Source organism: Pyrgilauda ruficollis, unplaced genomic scaffold, assembly GCF_017590135.1.
Source record: "Pyrgilauda ruficollis isolate IOZ18807 unplaced genomic scaffold, ASM1759013v1 scaffold169, whole genome shotgun sequence".
Lineage (NCBI taxonomy): Eukaryota > Metazoa > Chordata > Aves > Passeriformes > Passeridae > Pyrgilauda > Pyrgilauda ruficollis.
Genome location: NW_024515764.1, coordinates 894,527 through 921,351, shown reverse-complemented (window position 1 = coordinate 921,351; position 26,825 = coordinate 894,527). Strand labels below are relative to the sequence as shown.

Here is a 26,825-nt window from a genome sequence, read left to right as displayed (position 1 = left end):
GGAGCTCTCTGTGAAAAGTTTCTGTGCTATTGGCAGCTGCCTGATGACAGAGTTCTGCTTTGTAGGTCAGATCTGTTGTTAGGCACCACAGAGCGTCCAAACAGAACGAGCTTTGCCACAAACCAATGGGATTTCTTCTCTTGTAGGATTAGAGGATTAGTTTGCATTATCAAAGGGTTTTTTTATTTTAAAATAAAACAAGAAAATGTCTCATCTTTATGCAGCAGACAGAAAAATCTGTTAGTAGCAGGGAAACAGAGAAACGGGACATAATGTTCTCAGGAAATCTGCTAACTTCAAGGTTGCTCTGCATTCTCAACTGAAAAAGAAAAGAGTACAAAGGGAAATGTGTGTCTGTAAATGTTGTCATTTATGAAACTAGGGATATTAATGTTGAGCTGTAACTTTTTTTACATAATGAAGTGTTTTAATAACTTAATTTTAGCACAATTAATACTCCTGCTAATAACTGTTGATGTATTCTCTATTATCCTGATATTATTTAACATTCCTGTCCTGAGTGGACCAGCAAATCCTTGCTATTATATGCTGTACATGAAAACACAGCCCTCGTCATCAGAGTGCAATAAAGTGACAACACAAAATCTTTGCCTGGGGAAAAATGAAACCACCATCACATCTGCTACAAGATCAATGCCTTTTCTGGGGGTAATTTAAAACCTAATAAATAAAAGTAAAAGAAGAAGACCAAAACCTCTAACTCTGGATTTGAACATTGATGATACTAGGTTCGAAAGATGAAGTTCTGGAACACCAGGTTTTCCTGGAATGGAGTAAAGTTGATTTCCCTATCCATGTTGTATGAGAAAGGGTGGCAAGGGAGAGAAGCCCCCCAGGCAGGATTTGGCCATGTCAATAATTAGCAGAGTGGATTTCTGTCCTGTGGTGAGTGTTCATTTTTCCCTCAGCATCTGGAGGATCAATTGACCAATGAAATGGAAACACACCCCACTTATCTAAGAAGATAACTGCCAGAGAGGTGGATTTTTTATTCATTCCTTTTATGGACAATGACTGAAAATCATGGACATTTATGACTTACAGGCATGAAGCTTCAGAGGAGACCATGAGAGGAAAAGGGCAAAGATAAGTCAAAGGAGTTGTTCCTGCAGCACTGGACTTAAATCACTCAGAAAATTCCTTAGGTACTACAATGTGTTTCAAAAACTCTCCTATACATTAATCATCCTCTCAACTGCTCTTTGAAAGATAATCTTCCAGTTTACACACTGAGATGGAGTGACAAAGTAATTCAGAGTTTCATCATGGGCTGTGCACTAGGTCACAAGCAGAGCAGGAACACCAGCTCTGCTGCAAGGCACTGAATGCTGGGAACAGACAGATGCTGATGGGATTGTTCAAGGGGAACACATGAAAAAAGAAAGCAATTCTAGAGATCATATTTAGGGGCACACTAAAAGAGCCTATAAGAAAAAAAAAAAGGTAGTGAGAGCAAGAAGATTCAAGAAATAGTCCTGGATGAAAAGCAAGAGACATCTGTCTCTTTTCCACATGCACAGCATCAAAGTCCCCATCCCTTTCAAAAGAGAATTCATTCCCAGTGGCAAGCAGGAAGGCATGCAGCTGGAATTCTGCTCCTGGCTTGGGCCTACCTTCTGTTCAGTCTCCAAGAAGCGTTTCAGGTCATCTGTGTCCAGGTAGTCCTTGTGGTTGCTGTAGGTGAGCATCAGCAGGTACAGATCGCGCCGCGTCGACATCATCTTGTAGAAGGCACAGAACTCCTCAAAGTCCAGCATGCCCTGGTTGTCATCTGTGTCAGCCTCCTGCAGCACACAACAACCAGTCACAACCCAACTGCCTGCACCAATTTTAAACAAACAAAGCCCCGCATGAGAGTGAAGCACTGGAATCAAATGCAGGTTGAAGCTGAGTGACGTGGCTGCTAGAACTGACTGATCTATCAGCCTGGCCACAGGAATCCTCTGCACAGCTCTGAACCTCTCCCATGGATACCTCCATGCCAAAAACCACTTTGAAGGTTTTAATTGTTCCACAGGGAACCCTGCTGAAGGATTTCTTCTGTCTATGGCAATCAAGTGAAGGCAAGTTCCCCTCCAACAATATGCGTGTGTCTGGCAGAATTACCCACTCACATCTTCAGAAGATCATCGGAGCCCAAGTCATCTTGAAATTAATTTTATATCCAGGATTTAAGAGGATATCTATTAAATCCATGGCCATAAACTAATAAGATCTGGAAGAATACTAATTTTGCAAGTAAAGAAAAAAATCATCAGGGATTTCACATAAAGGCTTGCTGGTCCCTGCAGGGACTTTGTGATAACAAAAGCTGCACATCTCTATTGTTGCTCACTAAATTGGGCCAAGGTCAGCAGAACGCAATGTCAAACAAACAGCTCTCAGCACCGCAAAAATCTGACAGATACAAAAGTATGCATGCTGGGTATTTTATTAGTACCAGCTATCAGAGGATATTGGATACTTTATTTGATAATATTTGTTAGAGAGAACATAACTGGGGGAGGAAACATGACTGGGTTTCTGATCAAAAAGGTGTAGCAAAAGAGCAATCTTGGAACTGTGTGTTTTCATGTTATGTAACACCAGAATGTACCTGGTGTGTTGCCTTTTTCTGTGCATAACAATTTATCTGTGATGCGTTTCTGGAGCTCTTTCCAATTTACCAAATGGACTGTGTAGTATCTCTCAGTAGAGTGGAAACAAACCAGTTGCTGAAGTATTTGAAATCTCTTCTACTGGATTTTGTGTTAAATCCTTGTTTTTTCAGGGAAAAAAAATCTTACCTTAAACATTTGCTTGACTTTCTGTCTGGGTAGGTTCACATTAAGTTTGTGCATGAGCTGGAGCACTTCACTAATACTCAGACTTCCATCCCCATTTTTATCTGCCTCATCAAATGTCTGCTTCAACCACATTGAACAGGAGTTAAGGAACAGCACGGAATATTGAAGGGTATCACTGAACATCATGGATATATTATTCTTTTCACATTAGGAAACACTGCAAATGAGACTGGGAATGAAAGGTCAAGCTAATATCTAACTCTCCTCATGTTAGTTCAGTAACAGCTTCTAGGCTTGCTGTGCTCAACATGCCACATGTGCTCTGTGCCTATCTGACAACACAGAAGAAAAAAGGGCACTTTCTGAGTGAATCTCAGTGTTACATCACCAAATTAAATGGATGGGAGTGAGACTGAAGAATGTGCCTGTGTGTTTTTCAGTCCACTGCAGTCACTCATCTCCATCTCCAGAACAATCCTCTTCAGGAACTCTGTCTCTGGAAACAAGGAATACAGTGGGAACTGCTCTGAAGCTCTGAGCCTAGTGCTCATTTTTAGCAAAGCAAACACTGTAAGGAATCCTGAGCTTCTCCAGAGCTCTCACTGCTGGGAAAGCTCCCAGGCAGCACAGCAAGGATATTGGTCTCTGGTCCTTTGGCGTTTGGAGAGGCTGTCCTCGTCACTGATGCCTGCCATCAGGTACTTCAGCCCTGTGATCCAGGTCCGTGCTTCCTCAGCACTGGAGGACACCAGGTCCAGGGACTCCATGTGGTCCCCGTAGTAGATGCTGAAGCAGCAGTTGGGGTCGAAGCTGCCATCGGCGTAGCGCTGGAAGATCTCCGACTGCTTCCCCTCACACACCTCCTGGATGGAGTCGATGGAAACTGCAGGGACACAGGTGCAGTAATGGCTGTGAGCATGCCCCGGGCTGGAAATCCCAGAGAGGCAGAGCTCAAACCTCACACTGCAGGCCCCAGTTCACACAGGGGTTGCTCCCAACTCATTTACAGCACCCTACACCCTACAACCTGCATGGCCAACTGCAGCAACTTCAGCTTCATAAACTACCCATCATAAAATCACTTACTGCCCTTTAAAGTCAAGTACAACACTGTGGAATCCTTTGAACCCTTCAGAGAAATCCCCAGGGCCTTGCCTTGGAAGAAGGTAGAGTTTTCCCCACCTAGGCTGAAAGAGAGGGCTTCCCCATGGTGCCCTGCAGCACTATTGCCAATCTAATGTAGATTGCTTCCCCCATTGGCCTGCTGACCCTGCCCACCCCAATTATTCATCCCTCATTGCCTCTAGAGGTTGCTGCCCTTTGCACCACCCCTGTACCCTCAGGTTATTGGTCACTGACCCCATAGTTAAGTCTGTGCACAGCAAATGCTCATGTATTTTGTCCCTGATTTCCCTTCAGCGTGCTGGAGTAAACCTTTGCTGGAATTTATCATACAAAAGGCCCTTCTGCCTCTCTTGGCTGAGCTAGCTGTGGTGAGTGTGGTGTGTGTGGACTTGACTGCTTTCCCTGAATGCTTACCCAAGCAGCTTTTCCACAGGAGATGCTCATTGGGAAATAGGTGACACCATCCACTATCTAAACCCCACGCTGCAGCACACCACCTCTCATTGAGCCAGGCCCTTCATTCTCCTTTGTTTACAAGAGGACAAGGCCCCAGGAGGGGTCAGGGGGGAGGTTCTGTGGCTGACACTCACTTTTGGCTTTCTCATTCTTCCGAGAGGGTCTCCAGCGAATGCAGGACCTGTGGTCATCCAAGTAGTAGAAGCGGACCAGCCCCTTGGAGCCTCCTCGGAGTTTGATCATCTGGGTGCCAGCCTGCATGGAGCTCATACATCTTTCCACTGAGGAGAGGAAGGAAGAGAGAGCAGTGAGCCAGACCTTGCTCCCTTTGGAGTTGCCTTTACAGGATGAAAACACATCAAGCTGCCAAATGAACAGTTCAAGTCAAAGGACAAGGGTTCCTGTAGTGTCTGGGATAAGAGGTCAGGTGGTAAGATCAAAAAGTCAGAAAGATTCTTGGTGACTGTGGGCTTAACCTGTAAATGTGAAAGTTTTCATTCCCATATTGATTTATAAGAAGTGATCATATGTTGGAACTAGCACAAGGTATGTGCCTTTCTCAAGACCATCTCAAATCTGAGCTCCTACAACATGTAAATGTTGTGCTGGACACAGGATGAAATTTCACCTGGAAACTGGAATCCTTGGCCAGCAAGGTCCCACTGCTTCTATGGATTAAGTCACTGATCCTATAGATTTGCTCAGCAAGAACCTCACAAACTCTTCATCTCCAAAATCCCCCAAACCCACATTTTCCTAGCAGGAAGCCTCTCACCTGTGTTGTACTTTGCCTCTGGGCCTCAGGACCTGTTCCATTCCCGTGGGTTTGGCAGAATCCCGGACAGAGCAGCCTTAAAAGCCATGAGTGCTGGGAGAAGCTCCCTCCAAGGCTCTGCTCTGCCTCTGCAGGGATCCTGCTCTTTCCTGGGGAGCTGCTGCCAGACCAGGGCTCTGGCACTGGAAGCCCCTGGGAGCCAGGTTGGGACCTTCTGAAATCCAGCTGCTGCAAGGACTAAGCTCAACAGCTTCAATCCAACTGTGTGAGTGGCTGGCTCTGTCCCAGGAATAAATGCAGACTCACATTTTCTGCCAAGTCTCCCATTTATTTCCCCTGATGACAGAGCAGAGCCTGTGACCTGATTTTCCTCTGACTTTCTGCCTGATCTGTTTAAGTAAAATTAAAACTATTACTGTGTTCAGCATTTTTTTTTTCAGCCCTAGAGATGAGAAGTGAAAATTGCTACTGAGATTCTGGATTGAGGAATGAAAATTAATTCATGCAATACACATTCTAATTCAGAAATAAATGCAAGGAGATTCTGAGGTCAGCTTTCTTTTATCAATCTTCTGCCATCAAGATTAAAGATGAAGGAGTGTGTAAATGAAAACACTGATTCTGTGTGTTCCAAAATGCATCAACACCACCACAACTCTTTGGGGTGATTCAAGTCCATCTCTCAGGCAAAAGCAAAAGCAAGGTAAGTAAAAAGAAATGGGGAAAAAACTTTGATGTCCCTGTGCTTTAGAGCTCATGTTCAGATAAAGTCAATTAATTGACTCTGGAAAAGGTTCAGCAAAATAGATTCATTTGAAAGCAGGCCTCTATGGTACAAGAAAATTTTAATTTGAAGGCACGATTCTGTAGAGTTCATTGTCCATGTTAATAAAATATTCATGGAGAGAAGGTGTAGAATTGAGAGCAAGATAATCCCTTGTGTAACATTTTACTTCTTAAAGCTGGACCCTTGTCCTCAGTCACAGTTGCCTTTGGAGAAAATCAATATTCAGCAGGTATCACCATAAAGGCAAGAGCTGTGCCAGAAACATCCACAGCAACATCAGAGCCAAACTCAGCCCAACCCTCTCCCAGACACTCAATCTTTTCAATATCTGCTTTCATTCTGATTCAGAAGAAGATAAATATTTCTCAGATTTACTGAAATAATAATTATGGGAAGCTTGAACTTATTTTAATTTCACAAGGCTCATAGGGTTTTTGAAAAAAAAAATTTGGTCAAAATAGCTAATAAAAGAACTTCTCTGAACACTAATCACACACACTTCAAATCACATTAAATTTCCAACTTCCTCTTTGGGAATTATAGCAAGTAAATAATCTTTTTGGAAGAAATCAGAAATGGGAAAAGTATCAAAGATCACACCTGTTACAAAGCAGAACATAATGAAGAAGTACCAAAATAAAACCACACTTTCTGCAGCACACATTTACTTTGCTTTTGCATGAAGCAGGAACATGTTCTCTGCTGTTAAAATTTTAATAAGCATCCTTGGATTGCTTTTTCAGTGCTGCTGTTTATTTTGTTGCAGGATTTCTCCCCCAAAGCCACCCTGAGCCCCTCACAGCTGCCTGCAGCAGTTCCAGCTCATCTGGACTGAGCTTGGGTGACCCATGACAGCCCCAATATCTCAGTGTTGCCATCTTTTGGGGCTGGTGACACGGGGAAAGGAGGGCACAAGAAATCCCTCCTTCCCTGTGAGAGAGCAGCAGCTTTTGTGGATCCTGGCAATGCAGTGGGAAGGAAAACTCCAAAGGGAATGCAGAGGGAATGCTGGGGGCACCAGGCAAGGGCCAGGACATGGAGCAGGGACACCTCCACACCTGTCCCTGTGTGTGGCACTCACACCCTCCCTCGTGGGACTGAAAGTTTAGAGCACTACAGAGACTGGAAGAGAGGAAAAAAAAAAAAAAGCAGAAAAAAGAAATCCTAGTGGTACTTATATCAAACAGAAAATGATATGGTTTCTTTCTGAAGTCTTTCACAGCATGTAAGTGAAAAGGGCACACTGCTGAGAAGTAGAACTGCTTCTCCTTGCCATTGTTCACATTCCTTCTTTAAGGATTCATTCCTATACTTCAGATAAAAATCCCCCAAGTCTTGCAATGAATCAGGTTTTTGAAGAAATGGCTCTTAACTATCTTCAATTAAGGCTGAATTACAGCTTTTCTGTTTTTCACTTCATTAGTCCCTTTTTTTTTTCAGAATTCAGCTTATGTTCAGCTCTCTTCTGATCTAATGAGTTGCCTCAATTTGCATCTGAACAAAAAAATTGTGGCGAGAAGATGGATCTCTGTATACTGCAGCACAGAGCACTGTCAGAGCAGAGCAGGGAATAGAAACATGGAACAGCCAGTTCCACACCTGACTGATGCAGCAAAAAGACTCACAGTGATTTGTCATGCTTCTTAATAACATTTATATTTACTACACAAAGTGTTAAAGTAACAATAAATAGCAAAACTAAACAAACCATAAACCCTACAATTTGTCCTGAAAAAATGGGGTAAAAGGAGACTAATATAATTCCTATTGTTAGAAAGATGTTCTAGTGTCTACAAATTAATTATTTATGGTTCAGTAGCGTTATTGTCTTTTAGGAGTCTCTGAGATTGATATAAATATGTGAAGGAGTGGGAGTATTTTAGCATGTGGGGATGAAAAGAAGTCAGGAGATTGAGTCATTGAGTATTTTTGTACATGGACCAGCTTTGTCAAAAGATTCCCATCCCTGGGCTCCAGGCAGCCCCAGGCTGTGTCACACACCTTTGCCCCAGGGACAGCGAGCAGGGAGCATCAAACCCCTCTGCTGAGTTCTGCCCCAAGAACAGATCCTGCAGGGATGAATCCCAGTTGTGTGCCCCACACCAACCACCCTCCCAAACAACATCAGGAGAGGAGAACAGATTCCAGCAGCTTACTTCTCTCCAGAAGATGTTTGTGAGCCCAGAGAAACCCCCCAGTACACGTGCACCAGAAGGGCAAGAAAATATCCCCTTAAAATATCACCAAACCAAAACAGCTTTCCCACACACAAACAGAGGACTCCCACACTTGTCACACATTCAGCACTGCCAATCCATTGAAGACATAGTGACTGCCCCATTTCTTTAAAGTCTCACTGGAAATGGTTTCACAGCTATAAGTGGCTCATCAATACATAAACCAAGGAGCTGGCTGGCTCCAACTATTCCTGCCAGGAATATCACTTTCTTTCTAGACAGGGGGAATAAAATCTTTTAAAAAATCAATATATCAATATAATGATAAAAAATATGTCCAAATATATCCAATATATCCAAAAAATATGTCCCAGGAATATCACTTTCTTTCTAGACAGGGGGAATAAAATCTTTTTAAAAATCAATGTATCAATATAATGATAAAAAATATGTAATATATCCAAATTCATAATATATCAGCAGAGTGTGTTGGGAATTCTGTCCAGCTGAACAGTCCAGAAGATATTTTGCCAGTCCTGCCTAAGAACTGGCTGAGGTGTTCCTGGCCCAGGTACACCAGGCTCACTCACATCGCTACACTGGATCCAGTTAAAAACCAGATCACATCCAAACTCATTAATCTCCATTTGTTTCATTTTGCATCCCTCCAGCCTAATGAACAGGTCCCTCTCACCTTTTAAACCAACCATCTCATTCCTAGCACAGCTTTGTCCCCCTTGTTGGCTCTCAGTGGCTCGAGCTTCACTGAAGTCCAGGACTTCTACTGTTCTGCTCATTGGCCCAAAATATCTGAAAGTGTCTTTGGAAAATAACATTTCTCTCTAATTCTGCCAGCAATGGTTGGGACAGTGTTTACTGTGTGCAAGAGATGATGGAAGATTGAACCCATCCTTAAAGCATACCACTCCTAATAAATGAGGTGTTAATGGGAGAAGAGATGTTATTAATCCTGTGGAAATTAGGGGCTTGATTTGAGGTCAAGCTGCCAGCTCTCCATCCCTCCATCAGCCACCTGCATCCAGGGAAATGCAGAGGCAGAGTAGGATGGTGTTTCTCCTCTAAAAAAATTCCCAGTACTTGCTAAGCTATCTATGTGTCCAACTTTCTTGCTAAAAAAAAATCTTTGATTGATGAAGCTGACAGACAAATAGGACAAAAAAGTGCTCCAAGGAACGGGTGGTTCTGGTCAGGCTGCAGATTTCCTCACTGGCCATGCAGAAGTGGCCCAAGAAGATTGTTATTAAAGTGCTTTTACCAGAACATCTGTTTTCTCTGGCTATCTCTAATTAGGTTTGCTGGGTTTATTAGCTATTTAAAAGAAAGGCTGCTGTGAGCACCCAAAGGGGATCCTCCTCACAGAGCCAGTGAAGCTTGAGAGTTTTGTGTATCTGTATTCAGAAAACAGCCTCTAAACAGTCCAGTGACCTGGTGTGGATCAAGACAGCAGAGATACTTCCAAATGCTCATTTTAAAAACTCTAAACTACAAATAAAATTAAAGAGTTAGGAGGTGTACAGCACTGGCAGATAGCAAAACTGTCGTGCTGTGGGTAAGGAGAAGGAGACAGAGTCTATGCAACAGAATATTTAAAAGGGTCAGCAAGTGTCAAAATGTACAACTTTGCTCTAGCTTGTCCCAAAGAACACAAATCAATCATGAAATGTTAAGTGGGGGCTTGCTGAAGACAAAAAGAACTGCATTACCAACCACAAAATGGAATATTAGCCCAGGGCTGCCTCCTCCTTCCTTCTCTTCTGCTCCCCACGCTGCTGCTACACAAAGGTGCCACTAACTAAGGTTTCAACATGAAAGATGTAAAGGTGTCACCATTTCGCTGAATGCAGGGCTTCAGCATCTTACCAAAGTGGCCGATTTTCCATCTCGGAGAGGCAACGATGCTGCCACCAACCCAGAAAAAGTCTTCAGCCAGACGGGCCACTGAGAACTTATTTTGAAGCAAGGGAGATTTTGAGATATCCATATCTGAGCTGGACTGGAAACAAGCACTGATGGCCTTAGGAGGTATCAAAATTCTGTAGTGCACATTCTCCATGTAGCAGAATAAAAATATTATCAGAAAAATAGAAAATAGCCATTGATTTCCAAAATCCAGTGGTAGTTTTCAGGTTGTTTCAGAAAAGTTTCTTAGCTAAATTAAGCCTCTTTCACAATCCAGATTTAGAGCATTAAAAAAAAAATAAATCCTTTTTATTGTGATGTACCTGTGACTACTTTGGAGGATTGGGTGGGCTTCAGTTCAAGATTTTAAAGAAGACACATGATGGAGCATGAGGCAATTTGGCAGGTAGATGAAACCATTTCTGGACAGCAAGGCCTCCTGATGATATTCTTTTCCTCCTGCTGATTTTCTTTTTCCTTTGGTACTTTCCCAACTGCTTGGCATCATCAAGACATTACGGCAATTTATAGTTGTTGGCTCCTCCACCACTTCCTCCTCCTGATGGCGATTCCCACAAGGAGAAAATCCTTTCCTTTCTTTGGTTACAAACAGATTTGCAGGTCCCACTCTTTCAGGGGCTCTACCTGCTCTTCAAAACCAACCAACAACATCCCCTGCAGTAAATAATGCACAGTTAGCAGCACAATCCATTCCCCTCTCTGCCCTCCTGAGCCCCCCTTGCCTTTCACTGTGGATCTGCCCAGGTTCATAAGCTCTCCAGTCTCTTTCCAGGGCTGGAAAAAAAAGAATAATCACATTTTCTTCTCATAAAGCTCCTCAAAATATCATTGTGCCAGTCTTCTTCTCTTCTCTGAAGGTTCTCCTCACTATTTTAATGGGCATTTCTGATAAAAGAAAGAACATTTCTCTCTAGGCAGCAAAAACTAGACACGATGGAAACACAGCAACACATGTTTGCTTCAAATCCTAAATCCATCACAGGCACTAATCCTAAAGCTGTGCTCCTGCCCTATCCAGTCAAAGGATTTAGGTGACACATTACAGCTGAGAAAAAAAAAAGGTTTCAAATAAGTGCATTCTTCTTCTGCTTCTCTTCTTCATCTTCTTCTCCTCCTCCTCTTCCTTCTTCTCCTTCTTCCCCGGTACCTTCCATCTCACACTCTGTTTAGGGATGTCTTTGCAAGCTGGCACAGCCACAGAAGATCTTGCTCAGGGCACAACCAGGCAGCTCCTGTGCCCAGAGCTGCTGTAACAGAACCAGGAGCACTGAGGGGGCTCCAGGACTGGCAGATACAAGCAGGTGAGGATGAATTTTTAAAAAGCACTAAGTCACTACCTCGTTCCGTTTGAAATGCACCCATTGAACTCCAAATACAGAAATCTGTCACGGAGGTTATCACAACCACTCAAGCTACATTAAGTTTTAAGTACAATAGACAATCTCTCTTGCCATCTGTGATCTGTACAAGGAGCCTCATATGCTTCTACCCTGATGAGCTAAACACAAATTGCCCATTTAAAAACACATTCATTAAGTGCTTCCTACTCTTCCTTTCACAGTTTGAAAAAAGCTTTGGAGTAGTTAATTCTGGAGATGATTCACTCTCAATTACAAGTTGTTTATTTCACCACCGATGCCCAGAGTTCTTATACTGGGCTTGACTCAGAGTTTAACCACAGATTAATTCCAAACTAGAACCAAACTGGGTCTGCACCACGGGAAGCAGTGATCCTATGTACACTCTTGCCACTATTTATTCAAACATTTCAACCACAGCCTTCCACCCTCCTAAGGCATCTTTCAAGAGCAATTTAGTGAGATGACTGCAAACTGTCATCAGGGAAAGAGCAAATTCTCCTGTAAAATGCTCACAAGGATATATGCATCCCACAGAAAACTCTGCCCTGAAGGGAAGAACAAGGGAAACTTTGTTCTAAAGATCCTAATCCTTTCTTCACGTGAAGCCTGGGCCAGGATGAGAGCTGGGACCTCTGAGTTTCATTGCCTTCTCTATCACCTGCTTCTTATTTGAATTCCTCAAATAAACCCATAAACATCTTTGTGTAATGTCTTTAGATATACACCTTAAATGCTGAGGATGTCACTGCTGTACCTCACAGGGAAGGAGAGAGAACTTTGAGGCTCTCAATTACAAGGAGACAGAGTAAAGGCAAACTTCTGCATAAACCAAAAGTATTGCAGCTGTTTAGCTCCTTTTTTTCCCCTCTTGCAGTACTAATCAGGTTTCCTTGCAGTTTTCCAGGATGTGCATGCAACAAAACCAGTGGCTGGCACAGAATGCTAAAGGTATTCCCTTCAAAATTCAAATATCAGTTCTGCCAGGACATCCTAGATCCTGCATTCACCATTTTTGTGTTATCAACCTGGGGACAAGAGGAAGGGAAGAGAAGAGGGAAATGTAACTCCCATTGCAGCATTGCTCAAGATATTGGTTTCATGGTTCATAATTAGAATTCTGCAAATGCAGGGCTTCAAATATGGATTTGGTTTTATTTGAGTAGAGAGAAATGCCAATGATTTACAGCACTGGAAAAGAACTATTACAATATTCAAGTTAAAGTTAGATTTTTAATCCTAAGAGCACACAGAGAAGTTAATTTAAATTATTTCAGTTGACTGTCCATACACCCCTTCAGGCCTCCTAAGAAAATCCTCATGGAAACAGAGAAAAATAAAATCTTTTAGAAGGTTCCTCCATTTATTATACTGGATAATAGTGTGGAAAAGCAACTGGGAATAACAAAGGGTTAAACTGGACACAATCCCTCTCCCAACTCTTAAGCACACTGAGCTGAGGACTTAGGATCTAAGCCTACTGAAATGGGTTTCTATTCTTGCCTCTCTCGACATCCTCAGAGCAATCTTGCTCACCTGACCCAACTCGGAGATTAAAGTCTTCTTTCCACAGCACTTCAGGAACTTATTCTTGTCTGAGTGTAACAAAGGCTTTTCATGCCACGAAATAGATTTTAAAACCAACATTGTCTGAGTCTCCAGGCTGGCCTGTGGCTTAGCTAAAAATGGAACTCAGAAGGCTTGAACAATGCTGGAATGTCAAAGTCTTGCAGAGGAAGAAAGTCACTTGGAGAGTGCCAGAGGAGCCAGACTCCATCCCACAGAAAGAACATCTTGAGGAAGACACAGGAGCACAACACACATATGGTTTGGAAGATGGAGAAAAGGGAACAGGATGGAGATCCTCCTGAGACAAATGGGTTTATCATTAATGCAATCCTTCAGGATGGAGGGATTCACTTGACTGCTGAGGGATGGAAAAAGTGTGAACAGTTATGTAATACATAGGGAAACAGCTGCAGACCTCAAAGTAGAAAAAGCAAAACTAGAAATTTCAATATCCTGACTGCCAAAGACATTAAATGTTACAGAGCAGGCAATGTATTTGACCTGCAATTCCACCAGGATTAGACCTGTGACTTCCCAGCCAAGCACTCCCTTTACCTTTGCATGGACACACTACAGACCCAGTTTACCAGATTAACAAACTGACCTCGTCACAAGAGGCTGATTCTGAAACACTGAGCTGCTCATGGGCAGCTATGAGTGATACACAGCAGAACTTTGATACAAGTATTCCCATTTTCCACTTCCCACCCAGGGAAATCTTGCTTCTAATGGCTGTAGAATCACAAGAAAATTAATTATTGCCAACCAACAACACAATCATAAAATACAAGGAGGAAACAGAAGATATCAGTGCCTTCTGGCACATCTCTCTCTCACATTTTTTTACCCTCCCTGTTGCACTTTCAGCTCTAAACCCCAGTCAAAAGAACTGTGAAAACTGCAGTAAAAACTGCAGAAACTCCATTTACATCTACATCTTAGCTACCCCAGCCCAAGATCTTCATAGGAGTTAGCCAGCCTGTTACCACCTTCCGAAGCACTAAATGCAAAGATGTTTCTGAAATATCAAAAGCAAAAACATCTCACAGAAGTGCACATCACTAAATGCAAGTCAGGAATACTCTCAGTTATGGTAAAGGTTCAAAACCCCGCCTGCATGGGCACAAACTCAAGCAGCAGGAGATGACTGGACTTGATGAACCAAAGGTGAATGATGCTCATTCACTACTTTTAAATATGTGATTTATACTTCTTCCCTTTCCCCCAGAAATGCTGCTTCCAAGAGGGCTAAAGCAGCCAGACCAGCCAGCTCAGCTGCAGTTTCTCTTCTCTCTGCTGGAGTCCTTTGCCTTTGTGTTTCCAATGCATTCTGTTTTTTCACAGCTGTGTCTGCATGCAACAGCTGCCCACTGTTTTTTAGGGTGGGCTCTTCCCAAGAAGAGGGATTTGGGGAGCAGATGCTGGTGGGAAAAAAGACATTCACAGTTACATCTTCTATTTTTGTCTTTCAACTAAAAACTTGTGTATTAGTTCTATTAAGAATTGACTAAATCAATCACTTTCAGATGGTTTTGGCTCAGAAAGGCCAGAGCACCTGCTCTGGGGCCACAACCTTATCCCAACTGTGCATAAGCTGCCTTTTCCCTAATTCTAGCCCAGCTCCATCCTCTGCCATGGGCACAGGCAGAGCCTGCCCAACCATCTGGACTGCACCTCTAAGCACAGTAATCCCCCTCGAGATTAACACTGCACATCTTGCCCAGATCAGTGGAATTCAGGTTATTCCAAGGCCCCTGTGCCTCACCCACCAGGCCTCCAAGTGAAACATTTGTGCACTGGCTCAGAGTATATTCAGCAAGTTATTTAGCTTGTCTGAAATCCACCTGTGCTCAGCATCCATCCACTGGCAAGGCACTGACTCCACTGGGAGAGGCTGTAACATCACATTTTCCTGGTGCTCCTTTCCATGCTGGAATTCACAGTGGGCAAACTCTGGGACAGCTCTTCAGGCAACCACAGCCAGGAACGTTCCCAGGGATCCCCAAAACTGTTTGGAAAGTCCCATTAGTAAAATGAACCAGTTGTGAAATCCCTTAAATTACTTTGTTCACTTGAAGGAGTGTTTGTGGAACGGGGACCCATTAGCAACAACAGCACTAATTTAATGACAATTACTCTGCCTCCTGCCATGATGTTTAGTTCTCTTGGGCTCATCTGGAAAAAAATGATGCAATTATTTTAATTAAGTGAGAACAGGCTTTGTGATTTGAGCTGCTGAAGTCTTTTCCTTGCAAAGCTGTGACAAACAAATTTTGTCAGTTGTAGAAAAATGTCAGCATAAAATGAAGGTTTTAAGACTATAAATGGTGCTCTAAGGTCACCTTGTCTCCAACCACCAACTCGTGTAAGAAAATGTCCCTACACACTTAATTGAAGTAAGATCATAAACCCTTTACATTTAAAGGTCTTTCAGTGCTTGACCATCTGTTCAGGGCCATGGGGCATAAACACACAGAGGGAGATTAAGGCAGGTTGGGACAAAAGCAATCCATCAATGTGATTATTCCTTCTAGGAAATCCCTCTAAGAACTCAAGAATCCAAGGCAAAATGGGCACGGGAATGCAAGACAGGTTGAAAGACGTTCAGAAAAGACACCTGATACTGAAATGCATCGCCACAAAGTGATTTTGACTCACAACTTTTACTTCTGTATTTGGGATGAATTTTAATGTATTCTATCTGTATAAATTGAGAACTGCTCCAGACCTTCCTTTTGTGCCATGTACATTTTGAAATATGTGACAGACTCCCTATTTCTTCAAATATAGACCAGTTTCATGAAAGATGGGAAAAAGAGGAGCTGCAATGGCTCTAGGAATAACTCAGTCTCTGTCTCCATTCAGTGCTTTTCTCAGCTTCTGAGACATCTGAGAGACAGCCTTATGAGGCTGTTCTTTAAATTTTCCTTAACCTCTCAAAAACTTACCACTCAACAGAACCCAGCATCTGTAAATCTCAGAAACCAACGGCATGTCCTTCTGGAAGCTTGAAAGGTGACCATGATTGTGGTTTCCTTCGAGCAGGAACCACCTGCTGCAATTCCAGAGGGGAAGATTGCCAGCAGAAAACAACACAGAGTGCAGGGTGCTGAGCTGGAGCCCACAGCAAGCTCAGGGGCTGAAGTTTCACAGCTGACTGCCCAATTTCATTCGGTCCTGGATTCAGTAGGGCTCAGGTAAATGTACAGGAAGTAAAGTAATTGCTCCTGGGCTCTTACAGGAAATCTGTTTCTATCTTTTGCTATGGCCTCCAATATCCACTTCATCTGGAAACAAAGCATCCTGACAGATTCATTTTTCCCCAGGGCTTAGAGCCAGAAGATAAGCAGGCATTTGAAGGCTGATGCAAGTGTCAGCTCGCTGGCTGAACTGGAAAAATGGGCTTGCAGGAAAATATTTTACAGAGAGCCACATTTAACAGCAGTTCTGGACTTTGTTCAGTGCTGGCGGGTCCACAGTCACTCCATGGCAGATCACATCATGCCAGAAAATTTAGTTGCTCTCTGCCACATAATGTCTTTAGACCTGCACAGGCCAATATTGATTATCCCTCTGTAATTCCCTGAAGTGGGAAAGCTTTCCCATTTAGCTGGACTCGATTCACATTCCCCCACAAATGATTGTCAGGGACAGAAGGGATATGAATCAGCAATCTGCACGTATGGCACCAGTTAATTTGAAGTTGTGCACTTAGCATTAATGTGACATTTTCTTTGCAGTGTTTCCCTATTTTTTTTTTAATCAAGTTGAAGATGAGGCATCTGTAAACCATCTCTACTTGAGGGTTAGATCAGCAGAAACATCTTCAGTAAAAGGCAAAATCAGGAGCAGTGATGCTGGAGAACCAGAGAACACCTGAGTATTGATCTCAGAGAGATCAATTGAAGACACTGTCCAAGTGCTGTTCCTGGGAGTCTGTAGTAGTTTGGAGGCTGAAATTCTGCAGCCACATCTCATGAGCTGTTCCACTGGAAAGTGTTTGCCAGCTGCCACCTTCTTGAAGGATTTTCCCAGACAAGATGCTTCCCTCAGGACATGCCCCATTCTTCTCCCAATAGCACTGACAGTATCAGTTGTTTCTTTACTGATAGCTGAACATTTCAGAATTACTTGGAACAAGGAGTATTTTGGATCATCAGCAATGACTCCTAAACCCCCAGTCAGACAGAACCCCTTAAAAAAGGAGTGGCAAGTCAATGGAACACCAAAGCCTTGAGGATGTTGGTGCCTCTCACTATGAATGTTTGAACAGACCATCATATGGAGGCTTCCATACACTGGGGAATTACTGGTTTCAGTTGCATCATGGCTGGTTTTATATCTAAGTGGGAGGAGAATCCCATTTCCTTTTAATGCTACAGATGACAGCAAGAAGTGGAACCCTTAAAAAGAACCTTCATGCAGCCCCCTGCCTGTGCCTGGAAGCCCTGCCCATGAAGCTCTGCTCTTTTCAGTTAGCCCATTTCTTTTCCAGGTGTTTCCACTCCCTGGCTTAGAAGGACACCATCTGGCAGAAACACTGAGCTGGTTCAATCACAAACACAGATTCAATCTCAGCCTCAGCAGTGTCCCCTGCAAGCAAGGAATCAACCTGAGTAACTGCTACCTGGATGATCTCCAGGGAGATCCTCAGGTGAGAGCCCCTCTCTCTCATTCCTGCTTTCACAAGTTGGAAGCTGAACCCAGTAAGAAGAAGCCAAAAGGACTTTGGGTGTCACAATTCCTGCTCCATCACACCTTCCCTGAGGACCTTGTCTGTTTAAAGTACAAATGCACACTGGTGCATTTTCAGAGAACAATAACTGGATCATGAATACTCAGGGTGTCCCATCGTGATATTTTCAAAACCAAACTATTCTGGTTTTCAGTCCTGAAACACTTCTGTCAGAAAATGCAATCATTAAAAGCGTGTTAAGGCTCTCCACTGCCAGAGGGCAGGGTGAGATGGGATACTGGGATGGAATTGTTCCCTGTGAGGGTTCTGAGGCCCTGGCACAGGGTGCCCAGAGAAGCTGTGACTGCCCCTGGATCCCTGGCAGTGCTCAGGGCCAGGCTGGATGGGGCTGGGAGCAGCCTGGGACAGTGGGAGGTGTCCCTGCCATGGCAAGGGATGAAACAAAACAATATTTTAGGTCTCTTCCAACCCAAACCATTCCAAGGTTCTATGATAAATGTACCAATTCAGCCAACTCAATCCAAAACTTGAGGATTTACACGTTCTGAAGATTTAAGAAAACCACCTTCTTTCCTTGGAACAAAAAAAGTTCTTGCATAAAGGAAATAGTTTCTCCCTATTTAGCACATTGTTCATTTAAAGCTTCCATGCCCCCAAATCTCCAGCCTCTATGCCAGCAATATGGTACAGGTAAATAAATTCTTATGCCAAGTAATAAAATCTGCTTTTTCGCTTTTTAAATAAATATTGACAATGCCCAAATGCACCTCATCATCTCTGCTTCATTCTTAACAAATCTCCAAGGAAATTGGTTAACATTTGTCTGTTGTTGTGATGCACATGGAGACTCTCTCATTATTTACCTGAATTGTTTGCATACTTCTCAGGTTCATGAAATCTGTTGCAGCCTAGAAGTATTCTTGGATTTCATATTAATTTCATCAATAAACAAAACAATTTCCAAAATGGTCATAAAACTATGGAAAAAACAATGGCAATTTCTATGTACAATAGAAGCTTTTCCTATGTGATGTTCTGTGGTCACCCTCTTCCTTTTTTAATTACAGTTCTGCTCTACAATGGGACCCTTTAAAGTCAATTTGCTGTAATTTTCACATCCACATCCTTCTTCAGTTTCTGGAGCAGTGTTTGCTGCAGTGATGAGTGACTGCACAGGTACAGCCACACCTGAGTTACCTGTTGGCCTTTTCTCAGTGAATGGCACTGCTGGAGTTTATTTTTGGTGTTTTAATAACAAAGACATGGCAAAACCAAACCAGAGCTCACAGGTACGAGGTTTGGTTCTGACAGCCAAACACCAAATTAGAGCCAAGCATTTTTCCACTTTGGTAAAGTTTTCTTCTAGGAATGATTTTTAGAAAAGGAGAGAGAACTTTAAGGAGTGCTCCCTTCAAAAGGGATTGAGGAACAGGCACTAAGCATTGATTAGTTGAGTGAGGGATACTGCTCTGCCTTCCCAAAGACACCAAGGTGTGAGACCAGTGTCCAGAGCAGCTTTTTGAGCACACAGAACCCAAGACAACCTTCTTTACTTGTTGCATAACTCCACAAGCCTAACAGGCATAAAATACAGAATGCATACAGACAAGCTGCCAGGCACTGGAGTCAATTAATTTACATCAGGGGAAGGGTTTCTCTCTCTGGGCTTTTCCTGAGTAAATTAATGAGGAAATAAAGCTTTTAAAAATAAAAACTGGGCTTTTGACAATTGGTCTTGAGTTCATAGATTCCTTCAGCAGCCACCACTACAGGAGGGATGAGCTCCAAGTCCAGCATGCAGGACACTGCAGCACAGTTTTCCCAGCTCGAGGCACTTCCCTGACTTCACCCCTGGTTTAATCCCACCAGGGAGAACTTCAACCCCAACTGACTCTGTGCACTCTTCTTGTTGGATGGGTGTATAGAACCTACATCTAATGAGTAGCAAATCACCTGTTTTAAAAAATTAAAACAATACAGCTGACTCACAACAGTACTGGAGTCTCTTTTCTCTCTTCTAATGTGGGTAGCAGAAGGTCTCAGGTTAAAAATAGAAAGCCTTTCTTATGGTGACAGCAGCTAGTTAAGCAAGCAGAAAAGGAACATGAACATACCTGGAGCACTCCTTCGTTGCACACTTTATGCAGGAGGAAACAGCCATTAGAGATACATTTATTATTTAAGCTTTAGTGATAGTAGGAGGCAAAGGTACAGCAAAAGCTCCCTTAAGAACCTGCTGTATTTGTTTAAAGCATTTAAGTTTGAATAGCAGAAGTGTCCAAGGAAGCTTTGTAAACTACACTTTACAAATTAGTAAAACTAATTTCCCTCAGCAAGGTGGTTAAAACAAACATTTCCCCCCCTTACCTTTTTCAGGACTGAGGCATTTAATTGTGCTTGCATCATCCATATTCCAGTGAGAGATTCAAGTGAAAACACCAGAGGAAGCAGCAAAGACCATAAGCACATCCCTGATCTTTCAAAAGACTCTTGTGAAGAACGAGGAAAAGAGCATTGCCCGTGGTTTCACTGCAGCATCCGAGGGCTCCTAGGGATGCCTGCTGCCTGTGCTCTGAGCAGGCTCATCCTTTATTCCCTGTGCAGGGGTGCAGCAGGAGCTGCTGCCAGGTAGAAGCCAGTGCAGGAGCTCAATGAATGTTCCCAGCCTTTCCCTGCAACTCAAGTGTTCAGCCACCTGGGATAACTGTTCCTTAACTCTTTGCCTCCCTGCTGCCAGATGGCTTTTGCTTTACTCCTTTGGAAAAGAACTGAAGGAAAAACTTGTGGATGTCAGCAAAGAAGCACAGAGGATAATTCACTTTTAATTCCTCCGGGATGTATTGCAGTAGGCAGCAAATGTCAGTGAGGTGCTACTTCATCTAAGAAGGGAAAAAAAACCAACCTCTTTTTTATGTTAATGCCTCCCCTGTGTCCATTCAGCATCCTACACATTGTTATGGGATCCTCCCAGACTTGCTTAAGTTTAGAAAGCAAGTCTACAGCTACTGATAAAAATAGTCAAGCTGTTCTTTTTGGATTTCTTTCTAACTCCTTTTCTTGGCAAAGATGACAATTTTCCCACCTTTTTAACTTGCAAGGAAATATTAATGCAGAATTAATGGGATATGTCTAGGAAACAATACACATTATTGTAGTCTGTGTCCCAAAGCACAATGCAGAAGACAGACACAGACCTCTGAGTTCTGTCTAAATCCTGGAGAAGAACATCAGCCTCTTGGTATGAGGGTGCTGCCTAAAAATTCCTACCAGGAATAGTTCTTGCCCCTCCTACATGCCACTGAAATACACAGGATAAAACAATTTGTTCCATTGAGGGCTTGAAATCCAATTAAACAGGAATGATAAAGGATTGGGGAAAGTTAGTTTCCCCTCTAGGAAAGGAATCTTTGCTGGGGGAGCAGGGTAGGCAGGATCACAGCATCCTGCCCAGCACCCAGGGCACTGCAGGGCACAGCTGCCATGGAGCCCTGCAGGCAGTGACCCTACACGGGTCCATCAGGCAGTGCAGCTCTGGATCCTCTCCCCCCCGACTGCAGGAACTGAAGCCAGTCTGGTTGTGCTGTTTGATGTTGCCTTCTTGCCTTGCACCTCCCCATCCTGACCCCCTCTAGCACACGAGGTGCTGTGGAAAGCTCACAGTCACTTCCTCCCACCCCACTCAGGCTCTCCACGCTGGGAATGTTGACTCTCGTTCATATTCCCAGCTGCTGCAGCTGGGTTCTCCTGCTGTTTCCATCCTACATCATCTTTGCATTTTAGGTATCAGTCCCTATTGCAGAAAGATCAAGATCTTTGCAAGGTCTGACACAACCCTCTGCAGTTTTCATTTAGGCATGAATCCCACGGTCATTGCCATCTAAGGAATGGCTCCAGGACTTGGCTCAAGTTTACTTTCAATAAAACATTATCCTATTTGCTTAGTGGCTTTCAGCACTAGCTGTGTCCCCTGAGGTCTCATCTCCTGAGCAACCCATCCAGAAGCACTTGAGGAGCACTTACTGCAGGAGCCTCTGGGGCCTCCTGCATTTACACCACGTTAGTTTGGGTAATTCCTCTTGCAGCCACTGTGCTTCAACACAGGCTCATCAGGGTGAACACTGGCAGACAATGTGCCAGGTTTATCCTAAAAGTAACTCTCATTTCTGTTCTTATTTCCTGCTGGCAAGTGCAGGTTATCAATAAATCTCGTCTCATATCAGAAGGGAGAAGATGGGCAAGTGCTGAGGCCCAGAAAGTGCCTGGCAGACAACTTCCCTAGGGAATCCCAGGGCAGGAAATCTTCACACTGCAGGCTAGGCTCAATTCACTGCTAGAGACAACCCTCCCGTTCAACACCACCTATTCCTCACAACTTATCAAGAGACAGAGCAAATTTAAAGATTACAGCTAAGGATGATCAACTAATTCACTAATTACCCCATCAAATTGAGCAAAACTTGTTGCTTCACCAGGCTATGCTTTCTTTAGGAGAAAAATGTGCTTCCATCTGAGACTATTAGAGATTGAGAATCAGTACCTAATTACTGTATGACATCAATTTCATAAAATGAAATGTTTTGTTTCTCTGGGAATTTTTTTGCTGTGCAGTTAGAACAGGGTCACAGAACAAACGTCAGAGAAACATTTGAATGCCTTCACAACACATGCAAATTTTTTGAAATAAAGAGAACACAGACTGTGCTATCATCGAGACCAAAGCATTTTACATTAAAAGATTCTCTTATTCCAAGTAATGTCTAGTCCAAAACAGGAAATTTCTCTGTGCAAAGACAATCTGCTGACTCTTTAAATCAACGACAAACTTTTATCTGGATTTGTGCACTCTGATTCACACCAGAAGTTCATACATGGCTGGGAAAGGTCACCAGCACTCCAGTTTGGGGAGCACACTGCTGGCACGGAGCAAACCTACCCCGTTGTCAGTTCCATATTACACAAAGCATAGCATGCCCTAATTCCTTCATCCTCCATTCCCAGCTCTCCAGCTCTACCAAACAGAGCAGAAGAGTGACTTGTGGTGTGCTGCTGTCACATCACAAAGGTTTAAAGTCCTAAGAAGGGACTAAAAGGGGCCAGGACTTCTCTCAACTCATGCAGAGGAAGCCCAGAGTGATGCCACTGAGCAGCTGACCCCGGTTAGGGGAGCTGAGCCATGACCTGACAAAGATCTGCCCTTGCTGAGTGGCTGCTCTGTCCATACAGGATCCTGAGCTATCCCAGACCTCTGCCAGGGCCACAGCCCCATCCTGGCTGCCTGGAAAGGAACAGGGCCCTTCCAGAGAAACAGCACAAAGCACCCAAGCTGATGGCACAGCTACATTTTAATTTGACTACACATTCACCTACACATACATCCGTCATCCCAAGGCTCCAGCTGCCACATTTTATCACATTCTAAGACCTATTTCCTGACAGAAATAACAGGGATCTTGTTGCCCAGCACAGGGGAGGAGTGTTAGCACTGCTGGGGACTGAATGAGCTAGCTGGGAAATGCAGCACCACCACGTTACACCACGGTTAAGTGGAGAATGGAACATCCACAGCGTCAGGGACGTTCTAAATAACTTCTAAAAGTCGAACATTGAGCCCTCGTTGAAAGCCATTAAACTCCATCCAAAGAGTTCCATCCCTCACAATCCGTGGCATCATTCAAGACCTTCTATAAATCAACTTCAACACATGTGGGTGTCTGTTCTTAAGTTTTTGTTCCCATAGTTACCAATGTACTTTACCACAGAAGAGAACAGCAGGTGGCAAGACACAGAACAAAATCACCATTCTTTTAACATATGAAGAGTTGGGAAGTTTCAAATTAAGGTTTTATTGCAAAATGTTTACAGACAGTAACCAAGACAAACACTATCAGATTAGAAAACTCTAAGATCCTTCCATACATTTAATCCTGAGTCAACAAAAAATTCAGCATCCAGTAGGATGATCAATTTCCAGCCCTGCATCAGATAATGCCATGGGATTGCACAATCTACTGCAGCAATAGTTTTGTCTTTGTAATTTGAAATTCTCCCAGGTCCCCTTCATACCTTCCCCTGTACTTTCTGCAGAGAAAAGGTGAAGAGGCCCAGCACACTGTGTACAGGATAGATTTCTCCAAATAAAATTATCTTTGTGGGATAGAAACAGTAAAAACAACCACCAACAGTCTGTTCAACTAAAACAACAATTGACTTGAAGGCTGCTATCAAAACTCTCACAGTTTGAAAGTAATAACTTCTCCATTGTCAACACAAATAGAGGGCAAAATGACTGGCATTGAATGTGCTGTAAATACCAAGGAGATGCTTTGCATGAATAAGTTTTGTGACTCTTTCTATAATAAAATCATGCACTGTGGTACTGTGTGCTGTCCATTGCCTTCTGCTCCTCCTCAGGCAGAGGAATAAAGGTGATGTCCTTTACATGTCCTGTGCTACAGGCTCCCACCCTGTCACACGTGTCTGACAGCAGGACAGGAATCAAAACTTAACAGCTAAATTGCACCTGCTCTGAAACCCTCTGCCACTGACCAGCTCACCTCCCTGGGGGCTCACCAGTCTGTTTATAACACAGAGACAACCACCATTCCTGTGGCTCTCAGAGGTATCAACCATTCCTTTGGCTCTCCCTTTCATCCCCCTTCTCCCAAACTTCTACTGAGCACCAGAAGCAGAGAGAACACTGAGAAAGCTGTTTGAACTAAGCTGGTTTAACCTGATTTTTTTCACCACACAGTTTCAGAATAAACAACATTTACAATCTTTATTATTTCAGTCTTAGATCTTTTTCTGGTTTGGAGATTGGAAGAACTGAAGTGTTTTGGTGGCCTATTTTCTTATAGACCCATAAATCATCTTGGCTGTTTGAGGTTTTCAGGGAACACACATTCTTCCAAGAAAATCTGTGTTACATAAGATGGGAAGATGCTCATGTCTAGCAGAGAAGGGGGAAAGGCAGCAGTGAAAGAAGGCAAAACCAGCTTCAAATAGATCTTGGGGTCTTAGAAATCCTTCAGAAGTAAAGCTCAGCTATCAACCAGATTGAACCATCCTGAGTTCTCAACCACTTCAGTGACAAGAACAGTCCACAGCACCACACACACCAGAGCCTCTGCAGCACTTCTATTTCCTGCAGTGTTTTATAAACAAGTTTTCAATGTGTTTTCAAACTTCTGACTAACAACCTGAAAATGAGGGAAAGATCACTGGCTGCACCACTTTGTTTAGACAAAAACACTTCAGTAAGTGGTTACACTGCGTGCAGGTGATAAAATCTGGAGGTGCTGCAGTGACAGCTGCAGACAGATGCTCTTGCTGCTGGAATTCCTGCTACTTCTTTTCAGATCACTAAAAGGAAAACATAAAAATCCCTTGGCTTGCTGCTCCTCTTTGTCCCTCCGAGGTTTAGAACTGAAAAGTCGAACTCTGTGTTATATCTTGCTGCACAATTGCTCTCATTGTGGTATCATGAAATACCTGACAAGCTGCAAGCAGCCCACAGGCAGCAGTGTAAGCTGCTTTGCACGGTGGGTGTGTGGTTTCCCAACTGCAGGAATTCTGTACAGCCAGAGCTGGCAGGCAAACAGCTGGGAGCTGGACATTTTTAGGGCAGGAGATCTTCCAAGTGTCCTAGCAAGTAGCTGTGTTGGAAGTATGATCCTGGAGATCATTTCCCTTCCCTGTGACTGTAGCTCCTTCCTCACAGTACTTTCCCTGTCTTTTCTACTTCGTTTTGTCAACACCTCCAGTGAGGTGCTGAACCTCAGTTACTCCAGTGAGTCTGGTTATCCCAGAGGCATCCAAGCAACAGAGACACAGTTCACAAAGATTAATGTTAAATTACCTCAGATCCCTTCTTTTCTCCGCGCAATCTTTTTTCTCCCCTTAAAAATAGAAATACATTCATATTCTTGCTTGAGTGCAGCCCAGCACTGTTGCTTTTTTCCATGTTTCTGCTGTTGGTAGTGGAGGGAGCCTGCTCACAGCTCCCTGCTCCTGGTGCTGTTACTGCCTGTGACATATTTCCACCCTGCAGCCCATTGTCTGCAAAGCTCTGCTGCCTCTGAGAATCCGGTGTCAGCACTGTGGAAAAGGCACAAAACAACCACAGCCATGCCTGAACTACATGGATTGTCCCTATGAACAGATAATAACCTGCTTCAGGGTGAATCATATCTTTGGTGCGTGCTGGGGACAAGATATGAGATACCCAAGACAGGAATGGAGCCAAGAAATAAATTAATCATTTCATTTTTCAGCAGACAGCACTCTGACACATATGACAAAATCTCCTGAGCTAATTTTCTCCCAAAATCAAAACTTGCAATTCATTCAGTCACAACTGTGACATGGATTTCTGAGCACAGACACAGTTCTCAGACAGTTGAGCCATGAAAAACGCACGGTGGGGTGGAATTGATTACTAATTAGTAATAGAAGACACATATGCTTGCATCCATAGAAAACAGCTGTGCTGCACTCTGCTCCATTGTCCCAAATAAATTGGAAAAGATAAATGCATTGCTCTGTGAGGCACAAAGTAGATAAGGCATTCATGCTTTGTTAAACTTTCCAGGCTCTTGAGGGTGTTTGAAATTATGATGCATGTTAAATTTAAGCAGATTTATTATCCACGTGTTCCGAATGCAATGAACATTTCACTGCCTCACATTTCCTACTTTAAAAATAGCAGATTTTCTAGACTGAACACACACATGTGTCTTGTGTAGGACTAACACAAAACTTCTAGTCATACAGATGTTCCAAAGCAGCAATTAATGCCTAATTTTAATCATTTTCCTATATATTTATGCACAAGTGCCCACAAGAGCAGGTACAACAAAAGACTTGCATAATAATAAAGGAGAAGTGCTGGGTCTTTTTAAGCCAAAGGAATTTGGGGTACTTTGCATCAGAAGTTCTTAAATAAAAAAGTTTCATCAAGAAACACTCAGATCACTCCACCTGTTGCCAAAATGAGGAGAAAAAATTTGCACTCTAAGGCCTGATAATTAGATGGTTGCAGCCCTGATACATTTGGGTTTGGATAACCACTGTCCAAACTTTGTTTGCCCACACAAGATTGAAGCAGAGGATGAAGATGCAGCGATACAAGAAGA

At 43.2% G+C, this 26,825-nt stretch overlaps 1 protein-coding gene across 1 annotated transcript in view; it reads right to left on the bottom strand.

Annotated features, from left to right (window-relative positions):
* The window catches only part of PLCH2 (phospholipase C eta 2), a 64,854-nt gene that overhangs the window by 24,540 nt on the left and 13,489 nt on the right, over positions 1 to 26,825 (bottom strand). The window contains exons 2-5 of the mRNA XM_041463651.1: positions 4,523 to 4,669; positions 3,447 to 3,690; positions 2,808 to 2,937; positions 1,635 to 1,805 (exon numbers count right to left, since the gene is read on the bottom strand). Coding sequence (XP_041319585.1) covers positions 1,635 to 1,805; positions 2,808 to 2,937; positions 3,447 to 3,690; positions 4,523 to 4,669 — 692 coding nt within the window. The remainder of the gene's footprint in view (positions 1 to 1,634; positions 1,806 to 2,807; positions 2,938 to 3,446; positions 3,691 to 4,522; positions 4,670 to 26,825) is intronic.